Below are 23,201 nucleotides of genomic sequence, written 5' to 3' on the forward strand. Positions count from 1 at the left end.
AAAAAAAAACAATCGATGTAGCAGTGGATTTAAGAAAGGATAAAACCACGGCAATAACAGCAACAACTACAACAAAAAGACAGTGTAACACACCCTGCTCACATCGTCGTCGTATCACTTGCTGTTCATCTCGTTTTACACATTAGCACGCAGGACGGGTGTGTTCCAATGGTTCGGTCTCATCCCATCCATCGGCCGCCAGAAGCATTTCGAATCGCACAACGCACGAGATTTCAACTGGCGACGACAACGACGACGCGGTTGTGACGCCACAGTGCGCTGCGTTGTTTGGTGCGCGTGCGAAAGGTTTCGTGTGCTTCTTTTTGTTTTTCCCTACTTATTTAGTTTGCGTTTGTGTGTGTGTGCTCCAATAGATGCTGTTTTCTATTTTCCTCCAACATCTATGTGTACGTTTTGGGTTGCAGGGGAAAAGGCGTTTGCACAAATAAAAGAAAAAAAAGCACACAAACACACACTCAAAAGGGGAAAACGAGAAAAGTCGCGCCCGCGGGGTTGTAGTTCTTCGCGCCTCGAACAATAAAAGGGGGTTGTTTTCTTTTATTCAGCTCGTTTGTTTACTTTTTATATTCAGCGAAACGGAGCAGCGTGTTCTTTCTCTTTCGTGCACGGCGCTCTGCGCACAGGGCAAAACGAGCCAACTAGATGCGCCGCGAAAGAATCGATGGTGTGCGTGTGGAAGTTTTTCGCGGAATGCCGTGCTGTGTGAAGGGCTCGGTGTGAATGTGTATTGGTGCAATCGAAAAAATGCCACTTTGCTCTCACTCTTGCACGTGTGGTGCGCAGGAAAAAATAAGGAGGAGGTGTCGACCTGCGCTTTCTCGTTTTTTCCTTCCCCGGGATAGCGGGAGAGCGAGAGAGCAGACACCCGGTCGGTACCATGGGAGGCAAACGGAAAAGTTCACAGCGTTAGTTGTATTTCTCGTACCGGATCGAAGCCGTCGTGTGTTGCATGCTGCTGTCTGCCTTCGCCGTCGTCGTCGTTGTCGTTGTCGCAGCAGCCGTGCAGCAGTAGAAACCTTCTTGCGTGAGTTTAGCGGAGTTTAGCGTGGCGCTGATTTGGCGCTACTGCAAGCTACCGTGATTAATCTCGCGATTCCGAGTGCGTAGTCGGGTTTTCGGAGTACAAACACTAGGCCGCGCGATTTGTGAAAACGTTTGCTGTAAACAAAGCCTCACCGGGTTTGCGCATGTTGTCGGGTGAACGCGAGTGAACCAAAAGCGGTGCTCCGATGCTTTACAGTGCAGCGAGATATCGCAAAACAATCACACCGCAAATTACAACTGCTAAACGTTCTGCAACTACTGTGTAAGTGTGTGTGTGTTAATCGAACAGGTTCGGTGTCAAAAGAGCGGCGGCATTCCCTGCAGTGATACCCGTTTTGATAATTTTAAATAGTCGTGGCAAGTAGAATGCATAAACAACCAGCATCGATCAAGAGATGTCATATGTCTGACGAGTGCGTGCGATCGTTTTGTACGTTCTGGAAGATTGATTAAAATGTCCGAAAGCAGCCAATATTGCTGATGATGCCGGTCTTCTGCTTCCAGTGTGAAGGTGATCACTTTACGGAGGATTGTTAGAGGTTTGCGTGAAGAAACGATACAACTGCTCGGTTGACAGACCACGATCGATGGAAACGTGTGCAGTGATAGTCAACTGGTGAAATGTAATGCAATGTGATTTATGTGATTACTGGTAAAGTTGAAAATTAAGCCATTCATTCTAGGATCGAGAAAAAAATACACACCCACAGATCGGTAAAAGTGTGCTTCTGTTTAGCATTACACTGTTTGTGCAGGCAAAAAAAAAACATCCCCAAAAGCAATACATTCATTATTCAGTAATATACTACATTGGGAACGCGAGTTCATAAAAAGTTCGGTGAATGATTGAGACAGTGATTGGAGAACGGCGTTCCAGCGGCTTTGCAGTTGCAGGTGAAGAGAAAACCATGTCACATTTTCCCTTCCGAGGCTCGCCATCCGCTCAGGTAAGTTGTCGAAACCGTGCTGCAAATTCAATTCGAGGAATCATTAGTGTGATGGCAATGCAAAACTGTGACATTACTCCCGTTGAGGCTTTTTAGCTTTTTTTGTGCAATGTCGATCCACTCTCATGTTGGGCACAGAACAAAATTTTAAAGATCAAACAATTTTAACGTCCTCCCCAAGGAAACATTATGACTGATGACATGTTCAGCAAAGTCTGCAAAGCGAACAGTTAATCGTGTCCATCGCGTATCTATGTAACACGCGTAAGTTGAAGGGAAAACGGCACATGGAACACCGTACCCGTTAGCCCACTTTCAATCTGTTCAAAATCTGCCAAACTCAAATACACGCACACAGATACAACCTCCGGGGAGCAGTTAAGAGATCCAGGACAGCGAACTCCCCGCGATTGGGAGGGAAATGGGTGGACGGCAACCAAAAAAAAGAAGGCTGAGTCCGTACAAAAGAAAAAATGCTTTTAAAACTCCGCATTCAGTTTCGAACCTGAACCGAGTTGTGTATGTGTGTGTTGGAGCAAAGCGCGTTTGATTGTGTGCAAAGGGAGCAAGATCATCCCCCAACACAGCCGTAGACGATGGAATGGGACGTATTGAACATGCCCGTGGAGAGGAAAATCGTATTCACAGGCTCCAAGTTCATCCTCCACTCGGGAGGGTTCTCGCTTGTGCTTGTGCGCCTAAAGAAAGCTCTCGGCCGCGGCGCAGCATCGATTCGGATCCTTTGTGTGTGTGTATGTGTGAATAAGTGTCGGTGTGTTTTCATTTTATCAAAATGGCAGAAAATTGACGCGACGACAAAAAGCCACCCTGGGAGTTGAAAAGTATTGATTTTTCTCTGCCAGCCCTGAGGGTTGGTGTGATTTTTTTCTGGCCGTTTTTATGCTCCTTCCGGAGTGTGTAGATGTGTGTGTGCTGTTTGGTGGGGATCGTAAGTATGTGCCTTAGCATACCAGTGTCGCGAAGGATGGAACAGTTGAGGAGTACAATTTTACCCTTGGGGGGACGTTTTTGCACTTCTAGATGTGAACGAGTAACACGTTCTGCCAGTGTTCAGTGAGGCATGATGCGCTGTGTGACTGTGTAGCTTAAAGTTATCGAATTAGAGGCTAAAATACTTGCCGTAAAATATTTTTGCCGATATATTTCCCTCTCAAAGCAGGTTTAAAAAGATTTTTTAGTTCTACGCTGTATAAGCATAAAGGATCCTACCGGCGACAACGCCTAACCTAGCTTTAAAGTAAAATGATTTCGTTGTGAGCTTTCTTCAAACCCACATCTTTTCATCCGGTCGGATCGATATCGTGAACATTTTTTTCGTGAGCAGTGAGACGATGAGAAATAAGTTCTGTGTCACCATTATTTTCCCCCACTGGACGTGACTGGAATGAAGTTTGAAAATGATTTCAACGCTTTACCAGAGCGAAATCCTGTTGAAGGGCTTAGGGCAGAATTCTTTGAGAAGATTGTGGTATGTCGCATGAATTGAATTGTTGGAAATTTTGGGAATGTGAAAAGAGCTTCTGAGTGTTTTATATTCACAGACGGTTGCAAATAAATCAGTACAATCAATACATTCCAAGGTTTATTTCAAATCCTCCGAATGTGATGAATCTTAAATCACAATAGATTGATTTATGCATTTGTTAATGAACCGAAAATTTACAGGTTTTAATGGATGGATAATTTTATTACCTCGAACTAATAACACAGTTTTCCAATACTTGTTGCTTTAGTATTGTGTCTTGTGTAAGCGTCCTGAGTCGAATCAACGGCGTTATTGAGATAACCAATCTGCAACACGTAACGTTGTCTGATTTACAATCGCTAATTATCATAATGACTGTTACGAGGCATCAACAAGAAATCAAGCTGTTTGTTAATGTAACTCATCTGTTGCAAGTTTTTTTAAATTGGGGTTTTCTCTCAATTATTTCTAAATTTCCCTAAACTATAAAGCATTGTTATTTGAATTATTTCATAAATCATAAAGTTTTGAAGCTATTTGCCTCGACATTTAACTTTTAACCGCCGAACCTTCTACGCGTGTAAACTTCACTGCAAAGATAATAATTCTTCCCCAACCGAAAAAGGGGATTCGTAGGATTTCTTCCAACATAACTTCTACTTACAAAAATGTCAACCAATTTCAACACGCCTGTGTAGCATTTTTAATTTAATGCCTACCAGGAGAAAACTTTGCTCCGGAACATTCAACAACCCTCGGGACCGCGTATTAATCAACCTGCTACACAAATAAGCCGTGCCACCCATCCCGAGCCAGCAAAGCCATTGCTCTCGGCTCAGAACGGAGCACGTAAACCGGTGCCTTGTTTGGACACAGCGCAAATGGGGCCATGTTGTTCGGGGATTGCTCGAGAACGGGTGGTACGGAAAAGCAGGGCCACCTAAACTTTTCCCATTTTACAAGTGATACACTTGTTTTGCGTAGTTTTCGTAAGATTCATTTCGCACAACCCGAAGCTTTCTTGCTGGGGCGTAACAAACGGGACAGCCCTTAAAAGCAAGTATCTGCAAGGAATTAAGCTGCCCGGGAGGATCCGGAACCAGTGTCGCCAGTTTGACTCCGCGTTCGTGTCAGAACATGCAATGGGGCGTAGGTTTGATGTCGTCTACCGCTATGGTGTTTCCGTTCCGTGTTGCCAATCTCTTACCAACTCGGTGCCCGTGTGAGCCGGGTAGGTTGAGAGTGATGTTGAACATTTTGCATAATTACCTACATTATTAGTGAGTGTGGCAAAATAAGTACACAAGGGAAATGTTGTAGTCGCCATTGTTCGTAAGATGTTACCTTACAGCTTACATCAATGGCGGAAAACATATTTAAAGTTTTTTTTTCTTGCTGGTAAAAAAGCATACGTAAGAATGTGTAAACCTTCAGGTTTAAGGTGGCCAAAAATAATATCAAAATTGAAACAAAAATATGTTTCTCTGTAGTAAACTGCCGACGGCTTGTTGCATTATTGAAGTTTGTAGAAAAACATTCGCTCGAAGCAATTAATTCTTACAACCTTCAAACGTGTTTTTATACGTGAAAAGAAAGTGTGCGCATGTGTGCTTGTGATTGCGTGATAAACCGGTCTCAAGGGAAGTGTAGTGTGGTACAAATTAATTACGGTTTAATCATTTTCGCTACAGTACAATGTCAACAAACGAGTGGGCGTTGCTGGGAGTGTCAGGCAATCGTGTCGTTTGCTTTATAGCGACGATTGATGCTTTCGAGTAGATGCTACCAAAGAGCGGAGCGGGTTTTTCATTCCGATCTCCGAAATGAGGCCCTAAAGACCCCTCATTAAATGTCACCAAATCGACAAGATCAGTGAGCGAGTGATTTGTGACCAGTGTGGTTCGATACAGCTCACAGTGTGTTGTTGTCTATTTCTTAATTTGGTAGAAATGTTACTCCACAACACTTTAGAGTCTATCCATCACTAGGAGCAATTACACACAGACAGCCAATGAAGTAACCATTGGTAATTCCATCATGGTGGAATTTGTGTGTTTCCCACTCTCTCTTGCTCTCGGCTCAGTAAATTTTGGTCTCCATTTGTGCGAGCTTCATCTTACACCAAGCAGGCTCTCCGAAACGACCGAAAAAAATACAACTACTGCCCGAACCCAAAACACAACTCTTGTCGCGGCTGATGATCGCTTCTTCAGATCACTTCAAATGGGGCTTTCGTTTAAACTTAACTTGACGTGTATTATGATAACTAAATTTACGATCTTCCTTCGATGGGTTTGCTCAAGCATCTCCAGACCACATCCCACCACCCGTTACCCTCATCCCCACCGTGAAAAGGTACCCCGAAATGAGAAAATGATACGTCTTACTCTCATCCATCCAACCACCCATCCATCCATCCATTCAGCGCCGAGGCGCACAGTTTTCGTCACCCACGGACAGTGCCGTTGTTGATGGTGCTGTTGTTGTTGAAAGGAATGTCTCTAGGGTGGTGGATGGCGTTACGTTGCAACAGTTCCAGTTGCGAGGCGCGGACACACCAAACGAACAGAGCAAGGCGAGCAAAGCGAAGATGTGCTTAACCACCACGGTGCGTAATACATTATCGTTGATGAGTTTGTAAATGGTCCAGAAAATAGAGCTGTACACAATTCCTTCCCTTCGCCGCGCTTGCTTCGTCGTTGCGCTCGCGGGGGAATGAGGCCGGTCCCCTGTTGTTGTACCGCTCCGGAACCACACTCAGCCTGCATCTCCTTCTGCTGAAACCCATCGGAACGCAAAGCAGCACCTTCAATAGAACATTAATAATAAGGCGAGCGCACAAGCGTGAATGCGCTGATGAATTCAATGACAGTTTGTGCGGGACAGATTTCTGTTTCGAAAGCACCACCCCAAAAACGCACAACCCCGACCATGAGAGCGATGGGAAAATATTGTTTTTTGAGGTGTACTTTCTCAAGAAATCGCGTTCCCGCGCGACACCACCCATCCGCCTCGTGGAATGTGATCATCCCGGGGCGGCGGTAGGCTTCACGTTGAACTAACCAATCGAAAACTCATCTCTATTTAATGGACAAAAGGTAGCGCATAGCCATTTGAACACGTAGCACTTTGGTGTGAAGATTTTTGCTACAGCACTCTCAGCTTAGCGTTACGGTGCGTTTGGATTTGAATAGAAATACTTTTTTTTCACAAATCGAAACAAAACAATGCAGCCCCTCAATCGGTAACGCTCGATAGGTTGAGTAAACTACAAGCTCGAAGCCATGTCGAAACCCCTCCCAAGCCGAAGGATGTACAACTTTATTATCCCGCAGCAGTTGCCACTCGAAGCTGTATTTAATTACCCTCCGAAGTGGAGCCAGATTTGTTATTGGCACCGTACTTTGCGTGTGGATCATGGTGTTCGCCGTCGTCGAGGCGCGAGTGTCTGAATGGTGTAACGAAAGCTTCGGACAGAAGTAGCCATTAGTGAGTGAGCTCACTGGCCGGCTCACGGGGCTGGCGAGGAAAGATTGTAATTCATATTGAAATTTTATGTTAATGGTTACACTTCACCACCAATCGACTTTGAACCATCTGAAGTACCACCGTGTGGACGGCGAACGACGGCGTACCGTTGAAAGCAATCTCTTCATTGCGATCGAACACGATCGATAGGGGACACGATCAGCAGGGGCATGCGGTGCACACACTTGTTACCGAATGGTAGCCAATGTTTAAGCACATTCTCGTCGAGTTGTGCTGAAGGATCGAGTGTAAAGCTACGCATCCACTTTGCGCCAACCGTACCAAACCATCAATCGGGTGGTAAAAAGGGGGTTAATATAGAAGATGGAAAAAACTAATAACGAGTTTTTGCTCCGTTAAGAGTATACCTTCGAAAGGGCGTGTTTGGAATAGTGGTAAACTTTTCACGAATTGTTTTGCGCCCCAAAGCAGCTATATTTAAAGTTTGTTTTCTTTCCACGGTTTGTAAAACTTTTATGCATTGACCATTTGCTTACAGTGGCTATAATAAACACAAACAGCAACGTATGCTACTACCTGCGAATTTATTCGATCACACGCGCTTTTCTGAGTTTATAGTAAATAGCGCCAAGGAGCAAAAACACCAAACTTTACCTCGGTTAAAGCGCTGATAAGCGTGTTCCAACACCAATTCCATGGTCGATTGATGGAAACAAAGTTCGCGTTCGATCGATCGTTATGTAAACATCCACCATTTGTCTCCGGCACATGGTCAATGAGACGCGCTCGTAGCAATCAACTAGGCGCAATGGGTGTGTTTTTTTCTCTCTCTCTTTTAAAAAAATCCCGCCAGTTGATCGAACTTGCCAGTATTGGCAACACTTTTTTGCTCTTGCCATTCAAAAAATCACGATCGAATTCGTACGCTGGATTTTGTTTCCAACGGTGTCAGGTTTCCTTCCTGTAAGTGTATCGTTTTTTTGCTCAGCCAAAAACAACATTTTCTATCCAGCGTACATGTTAAACGAAAAAAAATGCGAGCAATATTTACAATCAAACCGACCGGATATGGTCAATTACACCCTTTGCAATAAAGCATATAATATAGCGAGCGAGACGGGCCGACCAAAACCAAAACTACACCGGCAGGTGACTAGTGTTGCCTTTACGTCGTTGAAATTGAAACAATCAGCAGAAATGTACGCTTGTAGTTAGCACAATGAAGAGGAAAGGATACGCTAAAAACAACAAGGAAAAAACAAGGCATCAAATCGAATTAAAAAAAAACTCTACGCAAACTACCAAAAAATCAAAATAGCAATAAAAAATGAGACAAAAACTTGCTTGAAATCAATATATGTTTTCAAATGGAAGGAAAAAGGCATAAAATTTGCAGGATGTACAATAAATTGAGATACTACTATCAAACCAAAGCAAAAATAAAATGAAAATCGTTTAGCAGACATAAAGAGAAACCGACTTGAAGCAAAGCCCAATAAACAAAACGCAAAAAAAAAACACTTCTAAAGGGGGCAACGTTTTGGACCATCACTCTCATCCTCTCCCCGACCCAAGGATTAAAAAAAAAAACAACCGAAACATGTCAATTGTAAATAAAAAGAAAATCATACAAACCAACAAGAAGCGTGATGATGCATAGCGAACAGAAAACAAGTCAAGATAATAAAGTAAAACCAAACACCGGTCCAACACATACAGCGAAACGAATCATTCGGAGGGGCTGCTTGGTTAGTTAGGGGGGGGGGGGGGAATGGAAGGGAAGTGACGTTGGAGTGAAATAAAATTGATTACTCATAAATTACGATAAATTGCCAAATAATTTCCGGTGTATGTACTTCAATTGTTCGTGCCGTGGCGGCATTGAATGGAAATGAATTGCACCGTTCGCCAGTACGGCTGTCGCTGGCGCAAGGGAAATCCAAACGATAGCCACGCGGTCGAACGTGGGTGAAACAGAAGCCGGCCGGCATGCGCTGGAAAACATACGAGAAAGCGGATAAAAAAAACCATTGTGAGAATAGAAGCAATAAAACGCAACACCAAACCAACACTGGTGCAACGGTCAGAGAGGAAGGAAAATAAAAATTGATTAATTTATTAAAACATATACTCACCCTCGACCGCACCAGACGGCTTCCGATGGGTGGGAATGGACGAGAATCGAACGAAAACAATTGTGCGTCCTCAATTTAGCTACTGATACTCTAATTGGAAAGTGGGAAATAGCACAAAGTGTGCTTTTATAAAATACATGTGACATCGTTACAATATCATTAAACAGATCTTGATTTACAAATAAAAGGAAAAAAAAGTTTCATCAGTACTCAACCAAAATGACATGTACCTGGTGAGACATAAATGTGCTTTGCTTACCTGTTTTGTACGAGCAAACACTAATTCATTCATAATGCATAACAAAAGCGCGATCCAACCCAACTCATGAATGAATCGAACAGTTTCATTTCACGTAAAAACGACTGCCAATAATTAAAAAAAATATATAGATAGACTAAACAGTTCAACGTTCTACGAATTTGTCCATTTCATCGCAATCGAGTAACCTGGGAAACAGAATGCAAACGTATCGCCAGGTCGGCTCGCTCGCTTTGCTGACATTTCACATACAATTGTACACTGCAAACCGTACCAAAAAGAAAAACTTCCACATCCGCACGGAAGCGTAGTGGAACTTGAAACTTGCCCTGTTCAGAAGCAAAAAAAAAACACACACACACCCATGTCTGAACGCAAACGTGTTAAAAATTGCTTTACACGCGATCATGTGGTAGGACATCGATCGGGCAACTTAGTCAAAACACGGTCTGGAAAATTTTGATTAAGCAGTTTTGGCACAGCGTGAAGCTCACAAACAAAAGAAAAATCAACTACATAGTCAATCAAGCACTGTAGGGAATGTGATTATTGCTTCAATTAAGCAAAATGCTCTGGCTCCGAAATTAAGTTTTTGTACTTTAAACTTACAGGACGATTAACAAAAAGTGATTTTACTTAAACATTTTGGAAACTTTACGAACAGCAAATGGAACGCAAAACAATGCCATGCTAACCGGTTTATGGGACGTTGATGGGTAATCTGTGCTGCTTAAAAACACACACACAAAAACTTCCCGAAAATGTCCGTAACACTATGAATCATTTATTTGTCCCTTATTACCCTTGTTCAGAAACAATAGCTCCGAATAAGTTCCATAGCACACGTTTCATTCATTCCGCTTATTGTACATTCGTCAAGCGTACCATGATCGTGATGAGTTTTGGGTGACATACATCGTAACATTATCAGCATAATTCGTGCCCCGTCTCGTGGCCCCTCCACGGCGACGCCGATCGACCGGCGATCGCTGTCGCGCGGGCAAGATTTATGAAGCGTCCAACGACGTATTAATTCGCCACAGCAAAATCATCGTCCCAGCAGATGGGAGGATGAACCTTTAGGTGTATTTGAATTATACATAAGCAGCGATACCGAACGGCCCCACTGGAGGAAACCCATTCCCACGCCAAGATTTATCGAATCCGGTGCAGTATCGCACATTAGCGTCCATTAGAATTGACTTAACAAATGTTACGCTTTTGTCGTTGCTGGTTTGGATTGTTTTTTTGTTTTGTTTGGCGTGTGTGTGCTCTTTGCTATTTTGCACAAGTAAAAAACAAAATGCCCCCAAACAGTATGGCAAACTCATTCAACTTCACTTTTGCTGATCGTCCCTCTGCCATTCACCCCGATGCGGATCTATGTGTGGCATATGATGATCGTGAAAGCAAGAGCATGAATGTTAACTAAGACACACGCAGACCAAAACGCTCGAAAAATCCCGTACGAAAGGAACCCCAAAACTTAGAGACCTCGTTTAGAAATGTATCAAATATCGCTGATTACCTTTTCGGGTCTCTTTTTTACAGTGAAGTCGTTCGTTTGCTCGTTCCGATTTTCTTGCCTCCCCATGGAAGAACACGCTCTGTGATGCGCCCCGTGTGTTGAAAGGCGATCCAGATTCTTCAAATTGATTGCTTATGGGGTTCATAATTCTTCACGCGTCGTACGATCGGCGAGGTACGACGCGAGGGCTGGCAAAGGGCTCGCCGGCTCGATCTGGAACCAAAAGGACTTGGGCGGCTTCAATGAAACGACATGAAGAAAGTGTAAAACAAAAAACAACGCACTGCCCTTAAGAAACCGACGCTGGGGATGGAAGCGTGTGGGGAGCTTGAAGACAAAAACAGATGGTTGATTTCAATTTACACCTTTGTCATCGGGCCGAAAATGCAAAAGGCCGCCAGCGGCCACGCAACGTAACCGAAACGTGGTAATTTGGTCACCTATTTGGCAGCTGGAAACACTGAAGGGGTCGCACCTCTACAGCCTGGTCGGCTCAAGTCGGTTCATTTCTTGTTTTGGTGTGTTGCCATCTCTAGCGCGTGTGTGTGTGTGCATTAATATGTTCACGCACTGTGTCTAGTGCTTCCTTCGATCGCCTTCGTGCCTGTTCAGCCTGTTATTTTGGGCCTGTTCTGTTTCCACCGCACGAGATAACTCGAGATTGATGAGTTTTTCCGTTTGACGTTTTGTTGTTTGTTTGAACATCTCCAGCGCAAAAAAAAAGAGGAAACACAAGAGGACAGAAACACCGTTGCTGGGATGGCCTTTTGCTTCGGCTGGTGAGCTTGGTGGGTCCATCTGCGGTTGCCACGATCGCATCACCATCGGTTACTTTTGTCAAGGGCAATTAGCACAGAAATTTATAGCCTGTTCCTTGCCACTGCCACTGCCCTATCGTTCCTGTCTGCTCGTTTCCTTTCGGTAACATGTTTTGCACGAGCTGGAAACTATTCTTTTACATGATAAACTAAAATGAGTATGGAAGGCACAATGCCGCACTTACAGCTTTAGCTACTATGCGAAAACATAAAAAGTAGAAAATAACTCAAAGTATTGTTAGATGCATGATACACAGCGTTTGAAGTTCGAGACACACCGCTAGACGGAGTATGTATTCAATGATCATCTACATTCTTTGACAGCACAGACAGACACACATTGACACAGAGATTATAGTTTTGAATAAGCCATTCGTTGCCCTAAAGCCTCTATTGTGCATTGAAATTGGGCGCCCTGAAGTAGGCGAATAAGAAACTGCCAGCCAAACGGCTCACTGGCGATAATAAGTGCATGACTATAAAATGTTGAAATTTATACCTCATTAGCATTACTTTTTTATTTTGTAACCTCGCGCTGGGGCCGAACTTCCGCCTTGTTCCAATATGCGGGACTGATGTATATTTTTTTTTAAATACAAAATTGAATAATATTTTCGCACATGGGAAATAACACAATCATACAGACCCATAAAACAAGTTGAAGAACAAAACGGAGTAAGGTAGCGGGCATGATGGTGGCGGTGGCTGGTAGCGCTGTGTAAACAGCTAAATTGGTTCGCTACATTTTTTATTTTTTATACACATTCAAAGTGTCTTCTACGACATCTTCACCCCAGTGGTGTTTGAGCTGAGAAAAGGGGCCAACACTATGCATAATGCGTGCCCTGGTGCAGTTGCAATTCGCCTCGGCCAGCATTAACACTCGATCACACGCCGCATGCGTATGTTCTGCATTTCTTCTGCTGTACCTCTGTACAGTCACCGCACGCGCCCTTCGCCCATGATCACCTAGGTTTTTTATGCATTCGTTGTTGTGGGGGAACAAAAAAATAGCAAACCCCTTTACCCTCCTAAGCCCGTGACAGCATGCTTAAGCTTGGGCGGGTTTTTCGCGCACTCGTTCTCCCGTGTTTCCAGACGCGATCGTGATCGTGCGATGGGTTTAATTAACACTTTTATTGTATATAATTAATATTAGAACGCTGGCGGCCGAACAATGTAAAGTAATAAATTTCAACAAGTAATGGCATGGCGTGATTGTTTGAAATGCTTGAAATATTTACCACTTACCTCACCGCCTATGTTCCGGTTCTGCCTTCTGTCGGGGTCGGTGCAGTTTTGGGGCGCAATTCGTGTGCGCCAATCTGCCTTCTGTTGAGTGAACTGTTGTTCGCCCGATCAGTACACGGTGTACTTTGTACTGTGTGAGTGTTTCTCTTTGCTTGTTTTATTTTTGTGTTGTTTATGAGTGGCTTGTTTGCATGCTTGTCCAGCAAAGCGACACAAAGATCGGGGCCAGGAAAGCTGCCTGGAATGGATCACTTACCTTGGCCAAAGATGGGTTCGGTGGTGGCATTGCTTCGATTACGATCGCTTACCCGTAAGGGTGGTACTGTCTGACGTGCCAGTGGAACCGTTTCCGGCAAACGATTGGAAACCTTCTTTTTTGTGTCCGATCGCGGTAATCCTTAAATGGTAGCCCTTCCAGTGCCCAGCACATACAGACACTTCCGTCAAACGGTTTTTCGACCAGCCGGTCAGGCGTTGAAGGGCGTCACAAGCAGAAGTCAGCAGGGGGATAGCGGTGAGGGCAATTACAGGAATTAAGCAAACAGTGACAACGAGCCGTCACAAAGTCACTTTGACTGCGGAATTGAATTGTAATTAGTGGCAATAAAATTGTTTCGTTGGTATGTATGCCAGGTTTTGCTTCGTTTTTTTTGTTTTGTCGTTGTTGCCCCTTTGTGGCTCACTACGTACACAGTACGGCAGCAAAACGACAGGTACCGTTTTATAGACACACGCCATACCGGACTAAGAAGACCAGACTGAGAGGAACCCGGAGGGCGATGGAAGATCGGTGGTTTATGATGGCTTTATTACGCGCAACATTCCTTCGGAGGGAGCGCAGTAATTGAAAGCCGTACAGCAATGTTTTCCGTGTTGTAAGGCGCTCGAAGTGATCAAGAAATGTTGAATACGTTATAACTAGATTCTTGTTGGGAGGATAGTGTCGACAATTATATTATACAGCATAGAGATCAATTAACTTACTTTTTCGATACGAGATTATATCAGAAAGCTTTGAGGAAGTGTGTCAAGAGTTTCATGTAAAGTAAAAACCTTTGCTAAAGAAAAACATAATCAATGAATATTTCATGTACAATATGTAACACATTCCAGATTAAAATAATTCCACCTTCGGTTTCTGAATCTTTTGTTTTGTCGACGTTATTCTGGTATTTGTAATTCGGAAGCAAAGTAGTAAGCCGTCCCGAGCTGTCTTCAGGGTTAACGTTGAGCAACAGCTTTAGCGCTTCCGTTGCGCGTGGCATGCACAAATCAGAACCTCATAAAACTTCTATATCCCGTGGAAAGATCTTATGTTTCTTCTATTTGGCGTATTTGGAATCCAGCTTGTAATGGGGTTTATTCACGCACGCAGCACCATTCCCAGTGGCGGGGCTTACGTGTACAATCTAATGCAAACCTCCGTCTTTTCTTCCCTGCTAGTTACCCTCCATCTCAAGATTGAGTGAAAAAATCAACTACATGAAACGAGAAAACATTTTTCGCTCCCAATCATTATTAGTGCGATAAGCAAAAAAGCACCCGACAAATCAAGGAGGTAGCAGAAAAAAACGCACACGCAGAACATGAAAGTAGAAAAAAAACCTACACAACATCCAACATGCACACAAGTAAGTGAACCAGGCGACCAGGCCGACCGGAGGCCGGGGATCGGCCGAGTTTAGGCTCGGTTCGGTTTGTTCCCTTGCGTTGAATGATGGTGTTTTATGTGCTACATTGTGGTGATCAATCATTTCACGGTTGCACACGCCAGCAGCAGCAGCAGCAGTAGTAGTTCGAAGGAAGCTTGGAACACCCGTTCGCTTCGTTCGTTTGCCGCGAAGAAAACTTTCCCTGCGCCGGGATGAAATTGACACAACCTTTTGCCGTGGCTGCGACCGCCGCCGCCGCCGTACGAGCTGACACATTGTTATCGTGTGGGCCGCCCATTTTATTTCACCTCCATTGCGGTTGCCCAACATCGGTGCACGGTGCCGGCGGCACATCATCATCATGGTGTCTCACTTGCTCCCGCCACAACCCGGCACTTCGACCGAGGAACGTGTCAAAAGCATATCTTAATGCAATACGTTATGCTGATGATGCCCACGGAGCGCTCCCGGATTCTGGTCCCTGGTGTCGCTGAGGTGTTTTCCCTCTCCAACAGCATTCCCTCCCGATCGCTGCGTTGTTTTTTTCCCTCTGCATCCCCCTTTGGTGGAAGGTATTTCTGATGCAAAAGAAGGCATTTTCCCACACACACATACACGCTCCGGCAAATGCACAAATCGATGGGAAGAAGTTGGTTGGCATCTGCTGCGGATCGGTCCCGGTGCGAATTGCGAATGGAAGTAGTTAAAGAGGCCGTCCGCTGTATCTTTCGCGCATTTGCACCGTTTTACTTGAAGAGGTTACCGTGACAAAGCGAGCGAGTCCGAAGAAGAAACGTAAAAAAGTACTCCAAGCAGTTGTTGTGCGCTGCTTTTGCGCTTGTCTTTATGGGGTGGACCCTGGCAGCTAATCTATTACTTGCAATGGGAGTGCTTTTTTTTTGCTTCCTCCACTCTCCAAACGCTTAATGGAGTCCAGAGCCGGGAGCAAAGCAAGCAGGGAGGGAATTCTTATGCCGCCTAGTCGTGAGCTTGCGTGCGCTTGCACTAATTTCATAATTATATATCGGCAGGATGGAAGAAGCGGGGAGAATGCCAAGAAATTTGCTTCCACTTTACTTTACGGAACGAGTTAATTGACTTTCAAGTGAACTATTTGAAATTCATGCTGCTCCAAAGCTGCACAGCAACATAGCTCTCCCTCCCATTTTTCCTTTGCTTTTCTCGCCACCTCTTCTTCTTGCTATATTTATCTCTTTCTTTCCCCTCTATCGCACTGCTAGTTGACGGAGCGCGAGCTGTTGCTGCTTAAAAGGTTTCCCGAATTAGCTTATCTTATCGTGACCGTGCCGCAAATGCAACTCTAATGCTGCGACGCGCTATGACGAGCGCTTAGAAAAATAGCGCTAGAGAGAGAGAGGGAGAGCTGTGGACACCCGCACATGAAACTTCTTCCCTCGCGGATGTGTTCCGGCGAATCGGCCATCTCGCCCCATTCCCTGGCAGGGGGTGGAGCGTGAAATGCAAACGGTTGTAATTGCATTACCTCACCATCACGATTAGCCGCACACAACATTATTATCCGCGGCACCCATCAGCGATCAAAGTCGGCCAGGTAGTTGCGATCGTGCTAATCTGCGAATGTAAAGCATCGTCGTCTTTTGCTTCTTTTATTAAGAGTGAATTCCACTCTCGCCTTTACCTCGCCTGGCTGCTGCCCCACCAACCTCGTTCGCTCGACGGTAATGAGTGCATAAATATTTATTTCAAGCTTTTCGTAACACGGTTACATTTACGAAAAGAAAGAGAGAAAAACAAGTTTAGCTAATCATTTTCGTTTGTGGGATTCGAGGAGGAAATTTACCAACCCACCGCTTGCCCTAGTTACCGCCACACAAATTGACTAATTTGTTGACAGCAACACACTTTGCCAAAAGTGAAATCATGTTTTTATCAACTTTTCAGTTTCATTCACGCCCCCGGGGTGCAGCGCAGGTGTCTTGCAGTTAATGGAGGCTAGTTTGTTGTTTTTTTTCGCTCGCCTTTTCTCACTTGCTCCCATTTGTAGTTTCTCTGCTTGTGCAATCATTGCCCGCAGTCGGTCGGCCGATCTGAACTTATTTATGCTTGCAATCAGTGATTTTATTGCGATCACATGAAACCGGTTGCGTACACCTTGGCGACCAGACAGACACTCCCTGGATGTGGGGTTAATTTGTAAAACATTCTCGTCACCGATTGATCCATATTTTGCGTTCCGTTTTAGTTCCGATGCAGCAGCAATGTGGGGGGGAAGAGAAGGCAAACTGAGTTTTGGAAGTAGGTATTTTGAGGAAACGCGGAAATGTCATACACCTCACCTCATTTCCTTGCTAGCACGTGCGATATTGTTTTGACGCGGTATTGATTTAGAGCTGTTTTCGCAACGCTTGGCTGTCTGCTATTCTTGCTGAGGCATACAAAGTGGCCACTCGAAACCGTTTTCTAGATCGATCGAAATGCAATCACCCAAAATGCACAAACCACCAGACGGTTTGCGGTCACCTTACCTGCCCGGTTCAGACAACTGAGGCTCGCTTCATTGCTTTTTATTTGTTGGGTTGTATCGCTTTCCATCGCGGGCTGCAGTTGTGGACTAATTTATCGCGCCGGCTTTTTTTTGACAGTTTACTTGTTTTTCTACTCAAAGCGTCTTCGGCTACCTTTGCTTTTGAATGTTTCTGTTTTACAAGCCCACCGAAAAGGCGGTGTGGCAAACGCTGCCGCGGCTCGCACTTCGACGGTCCCACTGCCAGACTGCCGATGAAAAACTGCAACGGACCCATTTGATGTGACATTTATTTGAAAGTTTAAGTGGACTGACCACCACGATGGACTGCCCCCGGAGGGTAGGGGTGCTGACATTCTGACCTTTCCGCGCATTCGAATTTTGGCGTGGTGCAGTGGTGGCGGTCCCACCCGCCTGTCATACCAGTCCCTTCCGGGCAGTCATTCGTTCGCAGGTTTTATTTCACTTTTTTGTGTGTTTGTGTGTCTTTTTTCTCATTTTTCCGCTACTTGCCTATCGCGAGCAGTGCCGTACGGCCTCTGCCGGCCGTAACTTAAGAAGGGCCTCGCTTGATTTACGAACAAAGTGTAAGGGATGCGCAGGTCGAAGAAAAAAAACAAAAACCAACACATTAACGCCGGCCGGCCTGGCCGTTTACACTTTTGTCGTTATTTTGTTTTGGACAATTTTTTTTTTATGTACTCTTGTTGCTAGTTGTCATTTTTATTATGTCTGCGCAGCCGTCACTGTTTGTGTGTCGCAGCCCACCCTTCCGCTTTTAATTTCCTTCGTCCCATGTGGTTTCCACTCCGGATGCATTCGTTGCACCTTTTTTGCAATTCCGATTCCGACTGCTAGAGCCGCTAGAAGTTTGCATTTATTTGCCGCAAAGGCACACGCTTTACGATCACGGGGTGTAGATCGAGGGCGACACATAGTTCCCTGACTTGGGGGCAATACATGGTGTCAGCGGTGCGTGCGTAGCGGGAGTTGGTAATCGATTTACGGACCTTCCCTTCGATTCCGTGGCCCGATCGATCGATCAGCGGTGTAGTTCCGCACACCGGAAGTATTAATATTTATAGTGACAACAGACAACAGCAAAACGCTTAGCAAAGCAACCACCAATAACACGAATCGAATGGGGTCCAATCCCTTCACAAAAACCACAAACTAACTGTCCCGAGACTCGAGACTGGTGGTCTAGGTATTGCAGGTTTCGTGATGCAGGCGGGTCGGTTTGGCACGCAGGGCAGGAAGAGGCAAATATCATAAATAAAAAAAATGTTGTGACAGTTTTTCCACAAGGGAAATGAATTATAATCACATTAAAGTCCATCACACGACACGCTTTGAAATCGTGCTTTCCTTCTTATTTGCTTCGACCTCGACCCACCGTTCCGGCCCACGGTACGGTGCCAGCAGAAGATTCGTGAATGGATGGACGGGATGATGCCATTGCAAAGCTTGCTTCCTTTTCTCTTCCTTTCCAAACCCGATCCGAGGCTGCATTTTTAGCCGAGGTCACAGGACACACACACACACAGGAAAAGGTAAAATCAACAGAAAGCATAAAACCACAAAACTATCTATCTTTTGTCAGCGCTAGCCAGCTTTACGCCCTACCCAACGGTCTGTATATCCTTTTCCAGGCTCCTGGCAGCGAAGTGCAGCAAAGTGTTATAAATACAGTTGAAGCAAAACAGTGCAAAGAGTGGCGGCTAACGTGGAAAACCCAGCCCAAAGAAAGCAGGGACGAGTGCATGTTAGTGCAGGATAATAGCCCGCAAGGAAATAACACACATCATTGCCTAAGTAAACAAAAGTCAAACCAAACACATACAGTCAATGCTCGCACACACACACGGTACAGGAGGATACCCTCTTTCGGGAAGGGTAGGACGCATAGCGGAATAAGGCTTCGTAGCTTTGGGAGTTGGAAGGATGTTTATCCTATTTGCGGTAAACGGGCGGCACCGAAACCGGGTGAGATGGTAGGGAAAATCAGTTTCTTAATAAATATTGATGAACGGCACCCGATGGAACAGCGACGACGGCGGGGCTTGTAACGCCGCCGCACAACACACACACACACTGCTTTAACATCCTTTCGCACGCTCTACGCCCTCAACGGGCTTTAGGCATAGGCCGGAGAACGTTTTAATAAATGATTCCGCACCGTATCGAGTTTCGGTTGATCCTTTGTGTTGAAGCCGTCGATAAATACAGCTTGCTGCAAGGGAAAAATCGTCCACTGCTAGAAGGCTTTTGGATGGAGAGGTCCCTTGCTCCTAGCGGGCAATAGTATGTGAAATCCAATTCCAAAACTATACGTTACCCGCAGCTACTGGAAAGCGATCTGGCTTCAAGAAGGAGTGTGTCGCTAAACTAATGTCACACTTGATTGAAGCCGACGTGCGAATGTAGTGTACCCCACTCGACGGATTGTGGAAAGATGAGGTGTGATAACTTCTCCCAGGAACATACTGCTGCCAATATGTACCCAGTCCCTGTTGGGGATATTGTCCTCCTTTTCCGAGGAAATGACCCACCAAAGACACCATCATTTATTATACTGCCGATGAAGTATCATTTATGTTTCATCCCTACGGAGGATAACCTATTCGATGTATTCTTAAGGGTATTTATTTTTTGTTTTTGTGCTGCTGTTGCGGTTCACTGGTTTGCAAGATATTCGCCAAGTCTTCCCACAGGGCATCGTGTGTCATATGCCCGGTGAGTATGAGGGGGTTGCCTCCCCTTCTTTACCCAGCTTATCGGTGCCAAACATCGACGACATCAATCGTCAATCGTCGGCCAAAGGTGTGGATAAAAGGCACATCATTTCGCTTCGATCGCCCCCAAAGCGAAGCGCGCGTTCGTCGGGCACACATTTGGAGTCGTATTTCCAATGTAAATATTAATATTAATAAAATATTACATTTTATGGTTCGACGAAATTTATGTCCATTTTCGTACCGGGTTTCGCTTCGTTTGCTTCCCCGTTTGTGTGTTAGTCTCTCTTTCTCTCTCTTGCTCGTTTCTTTTGCCGGCACTGTTGGCTTCCTTTTTTTTGCTTCGGTTTTATATGATTGCAGTGCGAACCATTGCCGGCAACAAAAACAAACAACCGCGAAATGAAACGAAGTCAGTAAAACAGGCGAAGATTAAGCAAACTGTCGGCCCGTTCCTGCTTGCCTCCCCTTGGCCTCTCAACCGCGGCATTCGAACGGAAAAGGAACGCCATTCGTAGGTGTAAGTCGGTTTGATATAACTTTTATACGACTGTGGAATAAAAATGAAACGGTTTTTATTACCCCCCCCCCCCCCCCTCACGACCGGTGCACGTGAAACTCTGCCACCCAACATAACACACCGTGAAGAAAACAGACTAAAGGTGCAGACAGGAGAAGATGAAACGGGGGTGCTTGTTTCGACGATTGGTCATCTGTCGGTTGGATGCGCACATTTTTCACCGGGATACAGTCCTTAAGCCACCCGTGGCAAACAGACTTCATATATCATTCGGTTCCATCGGCTGGACGGTATCAAACTCATATTTGACCTCTCCGCCTCTCGCTTGATCCTTAGGGATGGAGGACGAAGCTGTCGTCACCCGGAAGAACTTTATCATCAGTCCATCCTAGATCCAGCTCATCGTCATCGGTATTATTATTATTATTATGATTATCATCATCACCGTCCTCTGAACAGACTGTGAACCAGCAAAAACTCAATCCTGAACGAATGGTTGTGCGTTTGTATGTGTATCTTTCCTCCTTTCGGCAGTCTTCGTCGTTTGCTGTTTTAAGTGTGAGGAGGATAACTCGGGTGACTCCTCACGCCCAAATCACTTCCTATCTTCCGAATCGGATCTTCAACTTCGACCGCCTGCCCAGCTGTTGCCGAGTGTCGTCATCTCGGGTGTGATCATCGGCCCGCTTTGGGGACGCCGCACTCACACAAAGCGCAGCCTCTTCTAGCAACGTTTTTATTGTTTATTTATGGAAAATCTGTTTTCCTTCGTTACGGTTTAATGTGTTTATTAGCACCATCACTCGTGGCGTTTAATGTGATTAGGGCAGCTAGCCATTCGTCGCCGTCGTTTGCAAAGGGTCGTCCCTTGTATGAGCGTGTATGAATGTGTGTGTGTCGCTAGGAATTGGAAATCAGCGTTGCGATCTTTCATTATTTGCCAACCACGGCCCGAAACACCCCTACGCCCAAATGGATGAGGGATTCTTTTCCTCTCGAACGAGCAAAGGTGACAGTCGGTAAAGATGACTCTCAGGGGACACGCAAACTCTCGGTCGTACGTGAGAACGGTCGCTAGTGGTTGGGTTCGTTCCTCGGTGGTCTTAGTTTCGTTTTGCTTTCTCCTAATCTTGCCGCCTAAGGATTTTCGCCTCTTTTGTGTCTAGGAAAGGCAGGAGATGCTCATGCTTACATGCTCATGCTTTCCTGCAACTCGATTGTTGGGGAGTTTATTTCGAAACCTCGAGGACGAGTGATAACAATGATGAACAGATATTTTTATGCGTCTTTACAATATTATTTCTAAGTTTCATAACAATCAGTCATGTCAGAACCATATTAAACGTTGCGCATTACTTTGTAGAAAATATATCGTTTTTAAGCTCTAACTTAAATTTCGTAACATTAAGCTTGCCTACACGTTGAGGTACGATAAATGATTGGCCTATTTTATATTTTATCCCTCAACTTGGCAGTGGAGGTACGGCCAGATTAAGTAGTTAAATACGGCTTATAGCTCGTACAGGCAAACACACATCTAGCCGAATCCATGCTCCATCCAGGCATTGTGTTATCTGTTGTTTTATTATGCTTATTCAGAAAACGACCAGCAATCGATACGATCGCTTCCACACTAGACTTTTTCTCCACCTTTTGTTACACATGCAAATGGGAAAATCCACCGATCGAGCGCAAAGCCTACCATCAACGGCTTATTATCGTCACTGACCGCCCAATAAAGACCGGTTATTTTCTAACCACCCATGTTCCCTGTGCGTCCACTCTTGCACCCCGCCGCAGCGAAGGCTCTCCTAAGGCTAGGACATAAATTGTCCTATCCCATCGTACGCTGCTTTGTTGTTATTCAAATAAGCATCTTCACCACCAATTTCATGTTGTACTACAATATCACCGCTCTTCCCAATCGATCGCATCTCGCCGCCGTGCCCACGTTAGCAGGCACGCACACGTCGATAGCTCTTGGTATTAGATTTTCATCAAACTAGCCCTCTCCTCCCTGCTCCCCACCCGTACCCCACCATACTTCACGCAGGATCGCACGCGGAAGCGGGAGAAGAAGATTAATACCGCTAATGGTCATATTTTATGTGCCCAGCCGCGCGACCTTTCCCCAGGCCCAGGCGATCCACAATGGAAACAAACGCGACACATTTGTCGTGCCGCCGACGTAGCTTGTTTTCTTTTGATTTTTATCGCACACGAATCGATCGATAGATCGACAAGCTTGTAGAGATTCACTTTCTATGGGGTGACCAGCTAGGTGGGGGTTAGGATCTGCGTCGATCGCAACTGCGTCCCATCGCGTCCCATCGCTCCACCAAGGCCCAGGGCCTAAGGTGCGGGTGTAATGGCTCACTTGGCATGGTACGGAACCGCACCCAGGGGCCCCATTTGATTGTGCCTGCGACGATGACGGCGATAATAACGACGGTGTGTGATGATCATGATCGGCTCAGGGTGATGATCATGATCGCCCGGTTAACTAGCCACGGCACCATAACGTTTACCGTTTATCGACCGGTGGCGAATGTTAAAACCGATGTTGGTATTAATTTTATCGATCGTTTCGTTTCCTCTTTCGGATGCCTACGTGTGTCGGTGGTTGTGTGTGGATGCGTGTGTTTAGGTTTCTCTAGACGCATTTGTTGAATCACAACAGCTCGACGCGTTTGCTTTGTGCTCGGTGATGATACTCAATGAAAGCTTTGCGCTTGCGCCACCACGCTCGTTAGCGTACGATCCGATCCGGTGTCTATAAAACGGCTGGTAGCCTTATTTGCTGTTAATTT

At 45.3% G+C, this 23,201-nt stretch overlaps 1 protein-coding gene across 1 annotated transcript in view; it reads left to right on the forward strand.

Annotated features, from left to right (window-relative positions):
- Positions 1 to 947: 947 nt before the first annotated feature.
- The window catches only part of LOC120895150 (homeobox protein araucan), a 61,191-nt gene continuing 38,937 nt past the window's right edge, over positions 948 to 23,201 (forward strand). Inside the window, exon 1 of the mRNA XM_040298239.1 lies at positions 948 to 2,012. Within this exon, the coding sequence (XP_040154173.1) occupies positions 1,908 to 2,012 (105 nt within the window). The 5' untranslated portion in view covers positions 948 to 1,907. The remainder of the gene's footprint in view (positions 2,013 to 23,201) is intronic.

The sequence above is a fragment of the Anopheles arabiensis genome, chromosome 2 (genome assembly GCF_016920715.1).
Source record: "Anopheles arabiensis isolate DONGOLA chromosome 2, AaraD3, whole genome shotgun sequence".
NCBI classification, from domain to species: Eukaryota; Metazoa; Arthropoda; class Insecta; order Diptera; family Culicidae; genus Anopheles; species Anopheles arabiensis.